This window comes from Anolis sagrei, chromosome 1 (genome assembly GCF_037176765.1).
Source record: "Anolis sagrei isolate rAnoSag1 chromosome 1, rAnoSag1.mat, whole genome shotgun sequence".
Classification (NCBI taxonomy): domain Eukaryota; kingdom Metazoa; phylum Chordata; class Lepidosauria; order Squamata; family Dactyloidae; genus Anolis; species Anolis sagrei.
In genome coordinates this window covers 235,977,019-235,996,753 of record NC_090021.1, presented here as the reverse complement: position 1 = coordinate 235,996,753, position 19,735 = coordinate 235,977,019, and the positions used below count along the sequence as shown (strand labels likewise).

Sequence of the window (19,735 nt, the reverse complement as noted above, 5' to 3'; positions counted from 1 at the left end):
CTTTTCTTCTTATATTTTTCTCCTCCATCTCCTTCTTCAGAAAAAAAACTTTTAAAAGATTATTATTAGTAGTAGTAATAATAATTCCAGCAAACAGCAAAGCCTCATTCACAGAAAACTGCTACCTACCTAAACTTACCACCAATATCTATAATTTAATTCCTTTGCAAACAAGTTTTCTCCACTATTTATATTTCTCTCTGTGTTCTCAGCCTTCTTAATTTCAATTAATAATAACAAACATTTGACTGTTGCTGCCAAGTAATAACAATAATAACAAAACTGTTGGGCTTCTGTGGAAGCTTTAACACAGAACCCATCATCTTCATCTCTCGCTAACTTCAACCTCTATCAGGACATTAAAGGTTATTGTTGGTAATTATAATACTATTCCAAAGAATTGTACCAGCAAGAAACACCAAGTTCTACCTGCCTTCCTTCCTGTATTAAACCAATCCTTTCTGTCCGCCTTCTTAATTTCAAATAATAATAATAATAATAATCATCATCATCATCATCGTCATTGTCATCATTTGGCTGTTGCCACCTAGTAATAATAATTATTTCTAGAAAGGAAAAAAACTCCAAAAAATCAGGGGATCACTCAAACATTATGAAACTTGGTGGTCCAGCAGTGGTAGATGTGTTCTCCAAGTGTGGGCATTTTCATCCTGATAGCCCTGATAGCCCCTTTGCTGCCAGTGGGCCAGATCTTGTCATGTTTTCTGCCTGTGGAACAAAAATGGCTATTTGACCAGCGGCCCGTTTTTGGGAGCACGCAAAAATGGATACACGAGTCCCTTGAAATCTGGATAGCAGAAACAGTTTGAGGTTCAGCCAAAATGCACAAGCTTACCAGATAACAAGCTGTGTCTCTGAAACATTCTGTTGTGCATACTCAAGAGCAGTGGTTACCAACTTTTGGTCCTCCAGATGTTTTGGACTTCAGCTTCCAGAATTCCTGACAGTTGGTCATTCTTCTGGGAGCTGAAGTCCAAAAACCTGGAGGATCAAAGGTTGGGAATCACTGCTCTAACCGTTAGTGTTGGAATAGCAGATCTTTCCAATCAATCTCACTGCCATTCTTAAAGCAAAAAAAGAAGAAGAAAAAGTACAGATAATGGATTGCAAGAAGTAAACTGTGAAAAGGAGAGGGATCTTCTCCCCTTGCTCTTATCTTTTGTACTCAGTAAACTGGGTTTCATCTTTGCTATGTGCAGAGACATATGTGTCCATTTAAGTGCATCATGAAGTTTAAAGAAATGAGACTGTCATGTGATCATACATTGTTTGAACCTCCTGTCTCCAAAAATGCACTGGTCTCTAGGGGAGTGTTGAGCCATTCACCTTAGCTAATGCTCTGTGTGATAGTAAGATTCATGTGGTTTTCTCCAGTATGAACCAGCCCAACAGTTCGCATTATCAGCTGAGGCCCTGCTCAGGACACCGACCTTCAAAGTTTTGCTGAGTGCCACATACATATTAGGCACCACACAAAAATAGTAATTTGCCAAAGGTCCAGTGGGATTAGAATAATTCCACATATACTGAAGATCTGCTCCCACCACTGTTCTTTGATACTGTGGTTAGTTTTATTCTTTTTTAAAAGGTGTAGAAGCTCCCCTAAATACTAATTGTAATCGAGAGAAACACAACTATTTTAAATAAATATCTGGAATGGCATACAAAAGGACATTGGATCCGTTCTCTTGAAAGGCCATAGCAAATCTATCCAGCCAGCAATAGTTTCATCTGGTTTGTCAAGGCTGGACCTGTTCTTCCCTGATGGTAGATTTCTTTTTCAGTCTCACAGTACAACAGCCTTCTCCAAGCTGATGGCCTCCTGATGTTTGCCCTCCAGCAAGACGAGATTCAAGAATGCTGTGTCTTGTCAAAAACATGTAGACAACATCATGTTGGGGGAAGGCTGTACTACAGATGTATGTATTTAAAAATGAGGAAGATAGCTAGGGTCTGAGAAGATGATGTGGGACTAATGAGCTAAGCCTGAAAGCTACTAAATGATAAGCAGTTAGAGCACATCAAACCAATTATTTTTAAAAGGGAGTAATTTATATTAACAAGCATGCTATTTCCATTTCTTAAACATCAGAAACTGCCATAATGCATGAGACCGCTATTACATTTTATTACTTTCTTGACGGTGGAATATCTCTAGAGGAAAGCATTAGGCATCCAAGAAGGAACATAGCTTATAAAACATTTACTATAGTCCACAAAAGAGACAGCTAATTGCATTTCCTTTTTTTCTAATACAGCTAGATTTAAAAATATAGAGCTGCCACTCAAACCACTTTGAGTAATTTATAGTAGTTTGAATGCCTTGTTATTTTTAGTATTAAAGAAGTCTTGCAAGTGTAACCACATTTATTTTTTATACTGGCATGTTGCAACTTCGTTTTTTAAAATGTACGACAATGTTCAATTCAACAGCAGTCCAGTCCTGCCATGAAGGAGTCTTGCTGACTGTTTTTCTTCTCTTTCTCTGTCCAGAAGGGGTGATGTTAAGAAGCTGGTTGGTGGGATTTGCATGAGCAGGTGAGGCCCAGGTGTGGTGGAAGTATTTATTTGTTTGTATACTGGAGCTAATTAGTATTCCCACATTGACAAAAGATGCAAACTAGTATTTTTAGCATGTACCATTTGTACCATTTACAAGTTTTCTGGTTTTATGGGGGTTCCAGTTTTGGCCATTCCTGTCCAGTCTTCATAGCATCTTGGACCACCTATGACATTCATAACACACATCAGGGGCATCTCAACTACTTTCAGCTAATTCATTATGCTTTTTCCCACCAGAAACTCTCTCAATTTCCCGTTGCAAAAGAAGCATTGGAATCCCTTCATTACTACTTACCCAACATGAGTGTTTCCATGGCTAAATTTCTTTTAGTCATTGCCTGTTTGGCCATTTACTTTTTTTGCAGATTAACTTGAGGACCAAATACTTCTCCTGACCCATCTGCCCATGAATTAGCCAAAAATAATGATGGAAACCAAAGAAACAATATTTTATTGTGTGGATGCAAGAATGTCACAATAAACTCTGTTATTTTTCCACTTCCCCAAAATTTGATGTGTTAGGGGTCTAAAATAGTAACAATTCAGAGGAACATGAAATTGCCATTTTTCTCATCTTACCTGGCATCCCAGAGGTACAAAACTAATTGCAGAGTTCAGTAATTGCATGCCTGCATCTTGCTAATTTACTTTGAAACCTGAAGTCCATTTCTTAAAAGAATATGCCTCCCACCCCTTTTTCTGATACATCTTCAGTTTACCTTTTCTGTTCAATTGGCTGTATGTAGATTCAAAGGAATGTGTCTATATTGGACACAGATCACTTCCTATCTGAAGTTTCTGCTCTATGGACAGGGATTTTATTAGTCCCAAGCAGAGTAGATCCATTCAGTCATTACTTAAATGGTGACTGAAGACCTGGGGCCCTTTCACACAGCCCTATATCCCAGAATATCAAGGCAGAAAATCCCACAATATCTGCTTTGAATGGGATTATTTGAGTCCACAGTCAGATAATGTGGGATTTTGTGCCTTGATATTCTGGGATGTAGTGCTGTGTGGAAGAAACCCTTCCCCACAGCTGAATAAAATACCACATTTTCTGCTTTGAACTGGAATATATGGCAGTGTGGACTCAGATAACCCGGTTCAAAGCAGATATTGTGGAATTTTCTGCCTTGATATTCTGGGTTATATGGCTGTGTGGAAGGGCCCATAGATGAATCAGCAGAATGTAATGGTTCAATTCTAGCCAGAACTAATACTGTATTTCATCAATGCTATGATGCCTTTGATTGTAAGACACACAATAATAACGGTACCACCAAGAGAAAAAAACAAAACCTATCTCTGTATCTATAAAGCACCTGTGATTCTATTTTACTGATGTATATATGGGGGGAAGGTGTATCTTAGATCTGAAGAAAGTTTAGTATTCATATTGTAGTCTTTAAATTACTTGGTTCACTTTCTTTTTTGAGCAAAGTAGTGCTGTTAGAGCAGAAAAATATGGATTCAAAGGGGTGCTTGGGTGGTGTTGCAAAGCTTAGGCTTCCCCATTTCCCATTCATATTGACCTATTTTTAGTGTCTTCTGTGCAGGTAACTGTTGCCTACTCAGAAATGTCTAGGATTCAAACAAAAGTTTTCATGTTATCTGGACCTGTTCTCTGTCCTTCACTCCAGCACTTTGTATTCATGATCATCAAATCATTCAACCTACTATTGGCTTCATATGACTCCTAGCTCTGTGTACACTGTGGGAATCGCAGAAGGGGAGCCTTATTACGCCATTGAAAATAAAACAAATAAGTTGTGTTTCTTCAAAGATTATGAAGTTTTATTTGGGTTGAGCTTTCATTGGCTGTAGTAGTCTACTTTGCCATCATTTGATGAAGCAGGCTGCACTTCAGGAATAAATTTCCAAAGGAGTTCAGGTGCCAAAGGGCTCTGTTGATTTTCAGAGATGGATCACAGACATCATATACCATGTTGTATCTTCGACAAAATAGTCCTCTTGTGCCAGATATATCAAATGCTCATTGGAAATTGATAACATTTTTTTAAAAAAGCTTAGAAGTTTTGTACCAAAATTGCTACTGGAGCATTGCTAGAATTAAAACTGGAGACAGCTCCTTCAACGTCAATGGCTTTGCAAGACAGGGAATTTCAGCAGATGCTGGTTGAATGACAAACACCTATTGAAATTCCCTCTCCTTGTTAACTGCTATCCAGTTAACAGCTTGGTTCCACTTCATCCTGTAAAGAAGTGACTAGTGGCATGCTGCAGGTTTGGTCCTGGGCCCAGTGCTGTTTAACATCTTTATTAATGACTTAAATGTAGCTTTACCAAGTTTGCAGATGACATCAAATTAGGAGGGATAGCTAATGTTCCAGAAGACAGGATCAGAATTCAAAATTGCTGCTAGTATACTGTCTGATTGTTTTAATTAGTTATAACTATGATATTATGTGGTAAATTTGTGTATTGTATATTGCATTGTATGTTGTAATTGTTAGGCATCTAATTGTGCCTTTTGTAAGCCGCCCTGAGACCCCCCTAGGGGGTTGAGAAGGGCGGGGTAGAAGCACCCCAAATAAATAAATAATAAATAAATAAAAATGGCCATAACAAATTAGAGTGCTGGGCCAAAACTAACAAAATGAATTTCAACAAGGGCTAATGTAAGATACTACACTTAGGCAGAAACAATGAAATGCAAAGATGGGTGACGCTTGGCTTGACAACAGTACATGTGAAAAATATATTGGAGTCTTAGTAGACATCAAGTTGAACATGAGCAAACAATCTAATGCTGCAGCTAAAAAAGCCAATGGGAATTTGGGCTGCATCAAAAGGAGTATCGTGTCTAGATGGAGGGATCTCTTGGTGCCTCTCATGGTGGTCTGGAGACCATGCCCTATGAGGAGCGTCTAAATGAGCTGGGTATGTTTAGCCTGCAAAAGAGAAGTTGAGAGGAGACATAATAGCCATGTACAAATATATGAAATGACGTCATAAGTAAGGAGCCAGCTTGTTTTCCACTGCCCTGGAGAGTAGAACTCAGAGTAATGGGTTCGAATTACAGGAAAGGAGATTCCACTGGAACATTAGGAAGAAATTTCTGAGTGTAAGAAATGTTCAGCAGTGGAACTCTATGCCTCAGAGTGTGGTAGAAGCTCCTTTCTTGGAATCTTTTAAATAGAGGCTGGATAGCCATCTGTCAGTGATACTTTGATGGTGCTTTTCCTGCATGGCAGGGGGTTGGACTAGATGGCCAATGTGGTCTCTTCCAATTTTAGGATTCTATGATTCTAACCACTTCATCACCATTAGAGAAAAAATCCACTTCAAATCCAGTTTCTGCCTCCAGCAAAATTCTGGGGTGAGTAGTTTAGTGAAGCTGTTAAAGGCTCCTCCCTAAACGACAAACCTCAGAATTCTACAGGAGGCAGAAACCAGATTTTAAGTGGATTTTTTCTCTAGTGGGCCCAAGCCAGCTTTGACTTGATGACTCCATAAATGAGAGCCCTGATCATCAACAGCCCTGCTCAGGTCTTGCAATCCATATTCCTATTTCCTTTGGATTTGCCTTTCTAAGCAATTCAACAGCCGAGTGCCCTTTGACTGGAGTCGTCTTCTGACCCAGGGGGTCAGGGTGGCTTCTCATCTTCTGGCACTCTCTCATTTCATTCTGGATTGTCTTACCCAAATGATCTCTTATTTCACGTTGGATTGTCTTACCATAGGGCTTCTCTGGGAACAGATATTCCAAAGGAGGTTTGCTGTGCCTCCGAGGCGTGCCGCTGCCAAGACATCTTCTGCTAGCATCACCCTGTCCGTTTGCTGCCATCTCCGATGACTGCTTAATGCAGTTTCAAACTGGTATTGAGGAAAGTGGTTTCGCGGTGGAGATGATGACAGAGGAAATCCTGGAATTTGGGACCCAGATGGGGATGACACAACCAGAGCACTGAGGGCCTCCAACTGCATTAAATGGTCAGTGTAGACCAGGAATGGGCCAAGTTGGGCCCTCCAGGTGTTTGGGACTCCAACTCCCACCATTCCTCACAGCCTCAGGCCCTTTCCTTTTCCCCCTCAGCCGCTTAAGCGGCTGAGGGGGAAAAAGAAGGGGCCTGAGGCTGTGAGGAATGGTGGGAGTTGGAGTCCCAAACACCTGGAGGGCCTAACTTGGCCCATTCCTGGTGCACATGAAGCTTAGTCAATATTTCAGTCTGGTTCCTTGGCAAAAGTCTGTCTGTCATGCAGGACCTTATAAGCAGCATGAGTCGCGCATGCGCGTGGGGAAGGTTCGGAAGCCCCGCCCCCCGCCAGCGAGGCGCCTCAGCCATTGGTTCCGCGGAGGCTCACTCTCGCCTGACAAAATGGCCGCCGGGCGGCAAGCGCGCCGGTTTGTTGGCTCCGCCGGCCGAACAAACCATCTCCTTCGCGGGAGGGGTGGAACCCTGCCTCAATGCCAGTCCTGTGCGAGTAATATGGGCGGGAACAGTTTCCGGCGCTCGGCCGGAAGCCGGAACTCGTAGGGCAGCCGGGGGGTTCCCTCCTCAGTTCCTCTCCCAGGTCTTTCTTCTCACAGGTAAACGGCGGTTATTGGGGCCTTTCTCGCTTACCCCGTTTTCGCGTGATCTCGCGAGAAAAGGCACATACCCCTTTTGTCTTCATTGAGTGGCAGTGAGAGGGGAAACTCTCTAAGTCTCACTTTTTTTCCCTGGGAGAAGAAGAAGAAAGAGCCCGGGGCTCGCTTGGGGAGGGGAAAGAGTGGGCCTGGCCGGGAGAAAGGAGGCACTCCCCTCCTAGGCTTGGAGGGCAGTTGGAGCTTTTTGAACCCTCCTGAAAGCTGCAGGAAGGCGTCTCTTCTTGGCACCTGGCAAAGCTTGCCCCAGTTGCTGATGCAATGCCTCTCTTCGTGGGCGTTAAGAAGACAGACAAAAAAGGCTTCTGTAGGTAGCTCCACAGTGGCCCAAGCCTCCTAAAAGCCTCAGGTTTCGTCGGATTTTGGAAGCAAAGCAGGGTCAATCGCCATGGAATACGAAGTGCTGAATGCATTTGGTCTACATCTGTATGTGCCTGATGATTTATGGTGAATATGTATTGTCGAAGGCTTTCATGGTTCAAATCACTGGGTTGTTGTAGGTTTTTTGGGCTGTATGTCCATGTTCTAGAAGCATTCTCTCCTGACGTTTTGCCTGCATCTATGGCAAGCAGGGCCGTAGTCAGAAAAAAATTTCGGGAGGGGTTGAAATTTTCGGGGGTGTGTGTGAAAATTTCACGGGGGGGGGGGGGGGTTGAAACCTGCCTCCTAGCTCACGCTGAAGCCAAGAGCACAGCAGGGGGCAGAGCAGCTTTCCATAGCCTGCAGCTCCACCCCTGTCAACCACCACCTCCACCAAGTCTGGTCTCCTTAATGAGAGCATTCAACACTCCCCCCCCCCCAACTTGGTTGCTTCACTACATCGGCTATTGCTGCACGTAATGACAGTGTGAATAAATTGTCAATATTTGCTTGAGATAGTGCTTGCAGTTCTGGAGGGACTCTTGATTTTTTGCATCTCATAGACTTAGCATGGGGATTTGGTTAATCAGTTAAAATTCATGAGTAAACCAGTTTTTTTAAAAAAAATCTGAAACATTTCGGGGGGGTTGAACCCCTACCCCCCCCCCCCCTCGCTACAGGCCTGATGGCAAGCATCCTCAGAGGTTGTCTGACCTCACAACCTCTGAGGATGCTTGCCATAGATGCAGGCGAAACGTCAGGAGAGAATGCTTTTAGAACATTAGCCCAAAAAACCTACAAAAATGATTCTGGCCATAAAAGCCTTTGATAATACTTTCCAGATTTCTGTTTATCTTACATGTATGGTTTAAATAGCCCTTCCTTGTCTGATCAGTACAACGCATGAAGATCTTTAGATGATTTCTATAGTTTTTTATAGTGTCCATAAAAATGGTATGAATAACAATCAAAGAGTTGATATCAATCACTTACTCTGTGTTTAATTGATACATTGGTCAATCAAAGATGAAACATGGATACTAATTTGTAATCTCCATTGTCAAAAGTTGTCTGGACATATAGCCCGAAAAAACCTACAACAACCCAGATTTATGGTGAGTTTCATAAGATTTTGGAACATGGCTATACAGCCCTGAAAACTCACAGCAACCCAGTGATACTGGCCATGAAAGCCTTTGACAACACATTCATAAGATTTTCTTAGGCGAGGAATCCTCAGATTTGACCTGTTCCTTCCTCTGAAATAGAGCACACAGAACTTCATATTCATTGGTGGTCTCATCCGCAATTACTAACAGGAGCTGATCCTGCTTTGCTTCCAAGATCAGATGGCAACTGGTGCCTTTGGGGTGTTCAGGCCCTTTTAGGGTTACATCCAAAGGACTGGAAATGGATTTCTGGCCCAAGTTTTAGTTTTAGATTAAAGCCAAGGTGAAGGTTACCTATTTAATCACTTTTCATGACTATATGGTAGGTTTTTTCCCCACTAACACAGAGTTTGCTGTGTAATACATTACCTATAATGATGAACCTGATAGAAACTGCACACTTACACTGACTTATGTCTATGGCTCCAAATTTGCTTGAACTCTATCTTTATTGCTGCCTTTCCAGTGATACCTGAGCATCTATTGCTCACAAACTTTTGCTTTATCAAAGACTTTGCTCTAAACCAGTGGTCTCAACCAGAGTTCCCGGGTATTTTGGCCTTCAACTCCCAGAAATCCCAGCCAGTTTACCAGCTGTTAGGATTTCTGGGAGTTGAAGGCCAAAACATCTGGGGACCCACAGGTTGAGAATCACTGCTCTAAACCCTGTTGCAACTCCTAATTAGACCCATTGATTCAAAGGTCTCTTGCCTGAGTTCCACCAATTGAATTGATCTGTTCTAATGGTGACAATTGGTAGGACATCATCCTGGTCTGCATGCTAACACTTCTGTCAGTAAGCTGTACATGCCCCAATTGGATTAGAGAGTTTTAGTTTAGCTTATTATGGGATATTTTTGCTACTTTCATAGCCCCTATAATAGACTTGTGCAGAAGGTCTTCACCTTACCTTTGTATTATTAACAGGCACATGTGGAGTAAATTATAAATGCAATATTAAATTACACATGCAGTTACAACTTTAAAATATAGGTGCAGTTATATATCCAACATACACATGATATGTTGGATAACGCCTCCGATTACACTTTCACTACTGGTCATTTGAGTTCATCAGTGAGCTTGTGAGATATGAATGTATCCTGCTCTCTCATTTTGGAGCCTACAAACAAAGCAATTCCCAGTGCTACACAACAGAAATGTGGATTTAATGCTTAAAGTGTACTCTCCCTTTCTCATCTGCACAGCCTCTTGGAAAGCGTTCCTGCATTGTTTGCAGATCTGTTTATTTATTTTTTAAAATTACTTATGTCCTCAGAACATTTTTAAAACTACATAGAATATCTTAAATTGCTGTTACCTGCAGTCAATATGCTTTCGAGTTGTAGCAAGCCTAGAAGGGATGTCATAAGTCCAGGTCATGTATCTTCAATCGGCTCAGGACTTTCAGACTCGAGAACCAAAATTTCTTGATTGTGTCTATCTGGAATGTGGCCTTTCTTTTTTTCCTACAGCTTTCTAGTTTGCAAATCATTGTTGACTCATTGAGTCATGTCTTCTGCATATCTTAAATTGTTAAAGTACCTTATTCAGCTGTCACACCTTCTTCATCTGAGTCAGATCCTACTTTACATGTTATATATTAAGCATACAAATTAAACAGATAGGGTGATAAAATGCAGCCTTGCCTGTCCTCCTTGCCAATTGGAAATCATTCTGTTTCTTCATATTCTGTCCTGACAGTACCTTCTTGTCCAGGTTACACATTAGGACAGTCAAATGACATACCCATTTCTTTGAGATTGATCCAAAGTTTTTCATGATATATATAAACAAAAGGCTCTGCTATACTCTGTAAAGCACATGTTGATTTTCTTCTTCAATTATTTCGTATGCTACTATATCCACCTTAAATTGGCAGCATGATCTCTAATGCTTCTTCCTTTCCTAGAACCCAGCTCAAAAATCTGACATTTCTCACTCCATGCATGCTAAAAGTCTTCGTTGTAGAATTTATAGCATCTCTTTATATGTATGGAAGGTTAAAAATAACAACAATAATTTTATTTCTTACCCACTTCTCGTGGCTCAAGGCAGGTTTCAACATAGTTAAAACACACAATCATTGCAAACATTCTATAAAATACACAAAATGTATTGCTGTGAAATACACAGAACACAGATTAAAACAGGAGTTTAAAATTCATAATTAAAACAGGCTAGGTAGGCTTGCCAGAAGAGATAGGTCTTCAGACGTATTTATTGGGGCGACCGATGAAAAGATCCTCTGGGTAATGGTTGCCTATCTGGTTCTGGCTGGTTGGAGTAGATGCCCCCCAGAGGACCTAAGTCTTTGGAGGAGAGTGTATGGGAGAAGGCAATCCTGTAGGTAACCTGGACCTGAACCATGTTGGGCTTTAATGCACCAGTCTTTTTATTGCCATCCTAGTGTCTCCTTTATTGGGGGTTATAATGTATATTAAGTGTTTCTAATCTGTGAGGCTTTCCTTTGTTTTTCATATTTGTCGACTAGAGTAAATTCTGTCTTTGTGCCTTGAAGCAGGTCTATTGGTATGCTATCTTTTCTCAGTAATTTTCTTTTCAGTGAGAGTCTAGCCCCATCTAACATAGACTGAATTTCTAGATTTGTCTTTTGACTGACTAGGAGCATCTCTGTCTTGCCTGGATTAAGTTTCAGTTTGTTTTAACCTCATACAGTTTATTACAGCTACCACGGGAACAGCTTCTTTAGATTTAGCTGAAAGGGGTAATAGAGCTGTTATCATCTGCATACTTGTGACAACTAACCCCTAAGCTCCAGAGGTGTCCTCTCCCAATGATTTCACATAGATGTTAAATAGTATGGGAGAAAAGACAACATTGAGGGACTCCGCAGGCTAGTGGCCAAGGAGTCAAGCAAGAATCCCCCAGCACTGCCTTCTCAGACCACCTCTTCAGGAAGAAACTGGGGAATTTTCCCTGAAGTCTTATTGATATGATTTGTTCGGATTTTGCATATATTATTTGACTGCTGTTGTTACATAACTCTTCATTATTAATGTCTCCCTGTTTCTTTTTTAGATTTTGATTTTCTGAGTACAACATTGTATAATTATCAGACTAAAAATGTCCAATTCTATCTGCTTTAGTTCACTCACCCCAAATACTGCTAAATTTATATGTTGCATTTCTCTTTTACTATGTCTACCACCCCCTGATTCATGCTTCTCATTCCATGGTCTTACAGTACGTGTTGTGCAGCTTGAGTCTTTCCTTTCACTTCCACTCACCTCAACAGCTGAGCATCAATTTGGCTTGAGTCCAGTTGCATTATTAGCCACTATGCTGTATCCCATCTGACCTGGAAGTATCATCTCTTGTTTCATTGTGGATTGGTTTATCATACAGCTTTTACAGTAAAAAAATTGAAAAAGAATTTACCATGTCACTTTCTTTGCAGTACTAATAAGTATTAACTATGGTGCCGCTGCGGATGTCTCTGAGAGCTCCTCCACAAGTGTCTTCCCACACTACTGCTTCTACCCAGTCAATGTTTTGTGCCCTTAGTCTGGCTCCACCTCAGAAGCCTATCTGACATGGAAGACTCTATTAGCAGCACTGTTACTGTCAGCATAGCTTCTTGCCTCAGAGGAGCATGCAATCTCATCACTGCAGAAAGATAGTGCCATTCATTGGGCCCTCAGCTTGTACTGCACAAGCAGTGGCATTTATGAAACCTAGATTTGCATTTTTGTCACAGTTAAATGACTTTTAACTAGTTTGAAAATGTACTGGTGGAAAACACAAGTTTTACTTCCTTTCTCTTGCAGATACAGATGTAGAATCACCAGAACCTAGTCTATGAGATGTGTCATTTGAACCAGAGGTAGAAGAAGCAGGAGCAGGTAGGCCTCAGTACATTTATGGTTGTGTTGCGCCTGGAGTAAAAAGATAAATTGAAGTATGGTGAAAAATGTGGGCTGTGGACCATATGTAGGAGCTTCAAAAGGCCCCCCACCCTAAATCATTTTTAGATTAAAAATACTTAAAATATCCCCTGCCTGTTTTGGTACTTTTCCTGCATGTTTCTTTCCAGATGTTTTAGTCCATGGAGAACTAAATGGCTTCTGGTTCATTTCCTAATTTAGAAAACTTCTGTCTTTGGCCTAACACCTAAGAGGGAGAAATGGCAAAATTCACTATGTACTTGAGGGTGGTATTTTGAATAGTCTTTAAATTTTTTTTTTTTAAAAAAACACTGGTTAGAGGGGCATTCCTCTGAGGTGCAGTGATCTGATTCAGGGAATTTGCTTATTTAAATGCAGTTTAAAACTTTGATTTTCAGAAGTGATATACAAATAATGTTTATTAAAAAAACCCCAGAGGAGAGCAATATTCCAAATGGCTTTTGTGCTGAACTTACACAAGAGCATTTATGCAAGTGGACAGGAAGTATAAAACAAAATCTAGCCAGAGTTTCCATTGTTCTAAAAACAGAAACCTGGTTTTAAATAGTTCCTGAAACAAAGAGTGAGCCAGAAAGGAGAGAGGGGAACAATTTTTGTGCATACCAACATATTATTTTGTCCCTAAAAATACATGTCTTTGTTCATGCTGCTGGAGGGGATCTGTGTAAACTATTGGTTTTCCAGTGGGGCAAGAATGAGTGAACCTGATTGTGTTGCTTTCTTGTGCATGGTTTTTCCCTTCCTGCTATATATATATATATATATATATATGAAAAGGGCTTGTGTAAATGGCAGCACCATTCTGCATCCCAATCCACTTCTCCCTGTAATCCTCATGACTACTACATTATGAGACCAAGGTTCCCAGAAAGGGATGTGAGACATGTTAATCATTCATGTTGTCTTTCTGAAGGAATACTCCACACCACTCCGAAGATGGAGTCCTTCAGAGACAAGACAGTTGATGAGCTGAAGGAGCTGCAAGAGAATTCAGAGGAGATTGAACGTCTGGCACTGGAATCTAATGAGGTATCCCTTAAAATACATCAAAATATTAGATTGGAGAGAAAATATTGAATTTAAGAGGAAACACTTAAACTTTCTTAACAACAGATTGTTTTTCTTAGGTCCAGGATCTACAGTTGGAAAGGGAGATGGCGCTCGCCACAAACCGTAGTCTGGCAGAACAGAACCTGACGTTCCAGGAGCCCTTAGAAACGGGACGTGCAAACCTCTCAGATAAATATCGGGAACTGCAAAAGCTGGTTGAGCAGTGCCAGGAGCAGAAGGCAAAATTAGGTAAAATTGCATATCCGCTTTCCCTAAACTAGATGCCTTGAACCAGGACTGTTCCTTCTCATTGTTACTTGAGTGTACATGTAAAATTGACATATTCCAATTTGGAGGTCAGATGAATTTCTTGTCATCTCTTACCTTCATCACGTTAATCTGAATGGTGGCCAAGGAGAGAGCAGGACTCATGAGAAGATAGTTTAGTTCCAGGACAGCTTTGTGTACTGGAGTCTTCCTAATAGCTTGTACAGATAGTGAGTGTCAATGACATTTCTACAGTGGAGCAAGAGTGGGCAACTGCACTGTGTCCAGTCTACCCCCATAGATCCCCACAACCCACATTCTACTAGAACAAGCACAGATACCTCTGTTGTTTCCTGTCACTCATTTTGAGAAGAGCATTAGAGGAAAATTGAGATTTTGGAGAGTAGTTCGCGATTCTTTGGGGGATTGGATAAAAGTATTTTTCAGGATTTCCACATGTTTTGTGGGAGGGGGGAGGTGTTTTGCATATCTTTTGGTCAAAAGTGCCCCAGAACAGTGTTAAACATCTTTTAAAAATGGGGGTAGATGATGGGGTGAGGAAGGGGGCTTCAGGGTCCACAAAAGTGTGGTCTGGTGGCAGCATGCATTGCACTGACCACACCATATCTACCACTGCTTTAGAGCTACTAACAGCTTTGTGTAGGTATAGTGCTTTTATTTGTGATAATAGAATTCTCCGTTCTTTTTTGGAACCATCTGTTGCCCATAATTTATGCTTATATGTTACACCAGGCATCCTCAAACTACTGCCCTCCAGCTGTTTGGGCCTTCAACTCCAAGAATTCATGACAATTGAATAAGCTCATTAGGGCTTCTGGGAGTTGGAGGCCCAAACAGCTGGAGGGCCGCAGTTTGAGGATGCCTGATGTAACATATAAGCATAAATTATGGGCACGGGTATGCTGGCACAGAAGCTTGGAGTTGTTAACGTTACTGAGATGAAAGAAATGCTTGTTTATGGTTACCTTTTAAATCACTCTTATCATTTCTATTCCCAGAGAAATATTCAAAAGCGATACAGCCTGGCACACTGCTAAGTCTTCTTCAGGTAGAAGGGCAGAAAATTGAAGAGGAATCTGAGGTCAGTCTACCATTTTAATTTGAAAATTATTTTTGATATGACTTGTTAATATCCAAAATTTACCTGGAGAGGTCCACTTTGAAACTGTTATTTCTCCCCTTTTGTCCAAATATTAGAGATTTGGGATTTTAGCCAGGACTTTTTATTTCACAGTTCCCACAATATAAAAGTCCAGGCAGTATGGGAATAATATCTTAATTCCTTTTCAGTTACAGTGGCCCCTTGATATCTGCAGGGGGTTGCTTCAAGGACCCTACTTGGTTAACAAAAACCGCAAATACTGAAGTCCATTTACTAGGGCCTTCAGTATTGGGGAGAGGGGTGGGCTTGCTTCCAGAACCCCATGTGGTTAACACAAATCTTGAATGCTTAGGTCCCTATTTAATGAAATGGTGCAGGGCCGTATTGGAGGTGGTGGCGAGATTTGGGTTCCCCTGTGTCCATGGAGCACACAAGTCTGCTTACGATGAGAGATGTGAAATGACAGGAATCCAAGAGTTGTGTTTGGTGCAAATCCATGCCTCCCACCATTTCTCAGATTCTTGTGTCTCCCTGCAGTCTCCTCCGCATTGCCGGCTAGAATGAGAGAAGAGTGCCATGGAGTGTGTGAGTGTTGGCAGCTTTATCATACTGAGCACTTGTGGGGCAATTTGAATAGTTTTTTACATAGAAGGTTGAAAAGGACAGCTGAGAACTTGGTTCTTTTTTGTAAATGGGAGCATTGCATTCGTTATCTTTTCCCTTCCAGGCAATGGCTGAAAAGTTCCTGGAGGGTGAAGTGCCCCTGGAAACATTTCTTGAGCAGTTTTCCTCCATGAGGAAGTTGTCCCATCTGCGACGGGTGAAGGTGGAGAAGCTTCAGGAAACTCTGAGGAAACCTCAGTCTTCACAAGAGCCATCCAACAGCACTGCGTTCAACCATCAACACCCTTCTGGTGTACCTGCTGGGCCTGTAGTTCAGCAGCCACAGACTAGTGCGTCTGGGGGACCACCCTTTCCTTTACCTTACAGTTTATCTCCTGGTATGCCTAGTGGCCCATCAGCTCATGGAGCTCTCCAGCCATCTCCTTTTGCTGGAGCATCTGCTATAGGAGGGTATGCTGTGTCTCAACCATATCCCCAACCTCTATTTCCTTATAAACACCTCTCAGGTCCTGGATACCCCCCTCTGCCAGCTGGGGGTTCAGGATCTCAGTCTCAGGCAAGTGACCCTTCTTCATCCCCTGGATACTCTTGGTCTCCATCCAGAGCACCTCCTAGTAGACCAGGATACCCACACACCCCTCCGGCTCCATCTACAAGACCAGGGTTCCCTCAGCCTCAGTATTTCCCATCAGATGGGAAGCCATCGTGCCCATATCCTACACAACCTACAGTGCCTAGTTTTCCAATTCCTTCTCAGTCTCCGTATCCCACAGGTCCAAGCCAATCCTTTGGTTATCCACCACTGCCCCCTCGAGGCCCATCTTGGTCGGGGTACTAGTCAGGGCTCCCAGTCATATTCATTGATAGAATGGCCTAAAAAGCAGATTTTTGCTTGCTGAAAAGATCTGAGATGAAATCCTGGAAGCATCATCTTAGGAGACCAATTTGTGTAGCCATTGTTCTAGGGATAGGCAGCTGTTAAGGTCTGGAAGGGCTACATTGGCTGTCCAAAGGGAGCTCATTCCTGCCATTGCAGTGTCACGTCCTCAAATTAGTCTTAAATACAATTGTTGGCACAAAGTGCACCCATGTGCCCCCTGAGCATTCGGGGGGGGGGGGGAGTGGAGGAGAGACGGGGCATAACAACAATTTTACCATATTGAGGTGATCATTTCAAGCCCAGAAAAAGCCCCCCCCCCCCCCCCAAAAAACTGAGTTAATTTCTAAGCTGCAAGTCTTTGGAAATGCCAAATTTGGCATTTTTTTTCTCCAGTCCCCTTAAGTGATATGAGGATTTTTGGTGAAAAGGGTGTTTCAAAAAAATCTGGAAAACCCGACAGACCTAAAAGTGAATCTGGGATAGCACACATGCAGCCTATAAGTGAGTTTTTCACCACTCCAACATAATACTGATGGAACGTATGGTTTAATACTCTTTAAGTGTTGAAAAGGAGTTCCATTGTTGAAGTTTTCCTTTCAGAGGCATAAGTAGGCACTGAATGTTGGCAGTCTGTCATGGCCAGCTGTGCTGACAAAGGAATCGGCTCAAGCCATACTTTAAAATGCAAATAACGGCCCAGACTCTTAGCTGATGTGTATAGGCATTGCTCCAATGAAGCTGCTTGAGGCATACTTATTGACAGCAGCTTGGATCTGGTTCTGTGTGTGAGTGTGCGCGTGTGTGTAGTTTTCTACTTTAATATGTTAGAATAGATATATAGATAGATCTATAAAGAATTCTATACACTTATGTTCACGGATTGATGACAAGAAGAAATCAGTAAGCATTCTTGATGTGAAACATGTTTTCCAGGAATGTTTTGATGTATGGTTTCTTTTAGCACTTGAAAAATATTAGGAAGTAAATTGAGAGCACTGTCTTGCCCTTGACGTACTTCAGAAATAGTATGTAAGCTAACACAAAAGAGAGATCCCTTCCATAACCAGTTCCCAGCTCCAGTCCTGTATCTGTCCATCATCACCTTCCCGAGAGTTGGACTGGAAGACCCCTTTTTTGACCTTGTCTCATAAGAACCTGCGTGATCTTCATGCCAATAGTAATCAGGGAGTCTGATTCCCCACTCATCTGCCCAGTTCTCTTCCTATCCATTTCTTTCTGTCACATCATGCCCTCCCCACCTTCTTTTTCCTCCCTAGTGCTTGGGCCTTTAAAAAAAAAACTCCTATTGGCCTCAGGGCAATCTTTTTTTTTAAAAGTTAGTTGCTGCATGGGGAAGGTGATTGGGGTACTTACTGTACACAAATACGGTGCATACATCCCAGCTTCCTGCTCACAGTAAGAATTGTATTTTAAAAATGCATTGGTGCCACTGTAGTCTTTTAAAAAGGGAAGGCCTATCCAGCTGTAGGTTCCTTATCTTACAATAGCAGTCACCTGTTTCTTCTTCTATCTAGTGGGCTTGCCATTTTGAGCCTACCAGGGCTTATTTAGCTATTCAGTCTGCTCTGACAGAGACATACAGATGATGCATTATGGAAGTAATAGATATGTGGAAGATGCAAAACAAGGATTTGTTCTGAGGTGAGAGGGCAAGGCTCAATCACTATGCATTTTTATACCTGAGAATAACTGTCAACATGCTGATGCTTTGATGTGATATGTGTCACTGAGACTTACAGGAATCTGTGAGCTGCCCACATATCCAGATCCTTTAAATAATGGCCTCTGGGAGTAATTCAGGATTCAGATAATGAGGCCCTCTGCCTCCTCCTTTATTCATTACCCCATTTTTTTTTCAGTTGACAAGAAGAAACGCTTTGCTGAGCACTTTATCCCCATTGCTTGTCCATTATTTATTTATTTTAAAAATTGACTACTAATAGTCCTGACCAGGTTGAATACTTTGGAAATTTGGTGCAGACAAATCCATGTCTGTGATTAACTATGGTAATAAAATTTGATGAACTGTGCATAGATTTATTACTTGTGCTTTTGGAAATGAAGATGTACATGGTTAATTTGTTACTGATTCCTCCCCCAATGTTTGCTTGCTAAAAATATTCCCACTTCTCATTTGTGTCACTAAGATCTTTTACATCAGAAGGTCTCTTCTGCTCTGTGTCCTGCTTAAAAGATCCATTTGTGCATCTGTCGTTTCCATGGAGAGATGACTGTTATCCTCCAACACAGGCATGGACAAACTTCAGCCCTCCATGTGTTCTGGACTTTGACTTCCACAATTCCTAAGGGTCAGAAGTTGTTAGGAATTGTGGAAGTTGAAGTCCAGAACACCTGGAGGGCTGAAGTTTGCCCATGCCTGCTCCAACACTATGTTTCATCTGTCTTAAGCACAGTAATTTCTGTTATCTAATTGTACTTTCCTTATTGTTGTCAATTCCTGGTCATAACGCCTCATTATTGACTGATTGATTTCATTTTGCTCTTATATAATGAAAAGTCAACCCAATCTAATATTAATCTCCCTCTTAAATTAGAAATTGAGACCTGAAGAAAGTCCAAAGTGGTGGAGATGTCTCAAAGGGAATAGGGTTGATTTTTTAAAAAAAAAAATGTTAGGAAACTCCTTTGAAGGCTTTTAGTCAGAGGCTGGATGGCCATCTGTCAGAGGTGCTTTGATTGTGCTTTTCCTGCATGGCAGGGGGTTGGATTGAATGGCCCATGTGGTCTCTTCCAACTCTATGGTTCTGTGTTTAAAGGAATTCCAGAAATAAGATGGTGCTTTAATTTTGGCCTTGAATTAGTACTTACTTGTAACTTCATGGTGATATATCAGTTTCTTCTCTTTTTTAAAATTTCATTTTTGCATGTTACATCTTTTTGTCATGTGCGGAAGTGTGCAGATATACGTAGGTATATTCGCATGAACTACAGAGCACAAAGGAATGTGAGGCAATGCAAACAAAATAAAATCTAACCAACAGTTATGAGTCTTTTTATTCTAGACACACCTTGCAAAATAAGTCAACCATTACATTTTAAAAAAATAATGACTAGGTTTGCCTGCATGGTTTTCACTATTTGCCTTCCTGACAACCC

At 41.5% G+C, this 19,735-nt stretch overlaps 1 protein-coding gene across 3 annotated transcripts; it reads left to right on the top strand.

Annotated features, from left to right (window-relative positions):
- The first annotated feature begins 6,899 nt into the window (after nucleotides 1-6,899).
- VPS37C (VPS37C subunit of ESCRT-I) lies at nucleotides 6,900-19,619 on the top strand. 3 transcript variants are annotated; one of them, XM_060771083.2, is made up of 6 exons: nucleotides 6,900-7,138; nucleotides 12,516-12,590; nucleotides 13,567-13,682; nucleotides 13,781-13,952; nucleotides 14,990-15,072; nucleotides 15,821-19,619. In XM_060771083.2, the coding sequence occupies exons 3-6, from the start codon at nucleotides 13,590-13,592 to the stop codon at nucleotides 16,553-16,555; spliced, it is 1,083 nt and encodes a 360-aa protein (XP_060627066.2). In that variant the 5' UTR covers nucleotides 6,900-7,138; nucleotides 12,516-12,590; nucleotides 13,567-13,589; the 3' UTR covers nucleotides 16,556-19,619. The 3 variants fall into 3 exon arrangements, with proteins under 3 accessions (XP_060627066.2, XP_067318458.1, XP_067318461.1); XM_067462357.1 differs by lacking the exon at nucleotides 6,900-7,138 and adding an exon at nucleotides 7,294-7,502; XM_067462360.1 differs by lacking the exon at nucleotides 6,900-7,138 and adding an exon at nucleotides 10,769-11,070.
- Nucleotides 19,620-19,735: the final 116 nt, after the last annotated feature.

Coding starts and splice junctions, on each gene's coding strand:
- VPS37C (XM_060771083.2), top strand. CDS start 13,590: ATGGAGTCCTTCAGAGACAAGACAGTTGATGAGCTGAAGGAGCTGCAA. Junction 13,683..13,780: donor TGGCACTGGAATCTAATGAG/GTATCCCTTAAA, acceptor TGTTTTTCTTAG/GTCCAGGATCTACAGTTGGA. Junction 15,073..15,820: donor AAATTGAAGAGGAATCTGAG/GTCAGTCTACCA, acceptor TTTCCCTTCCAG/GCAATGGCTGAAAAGTTCCT.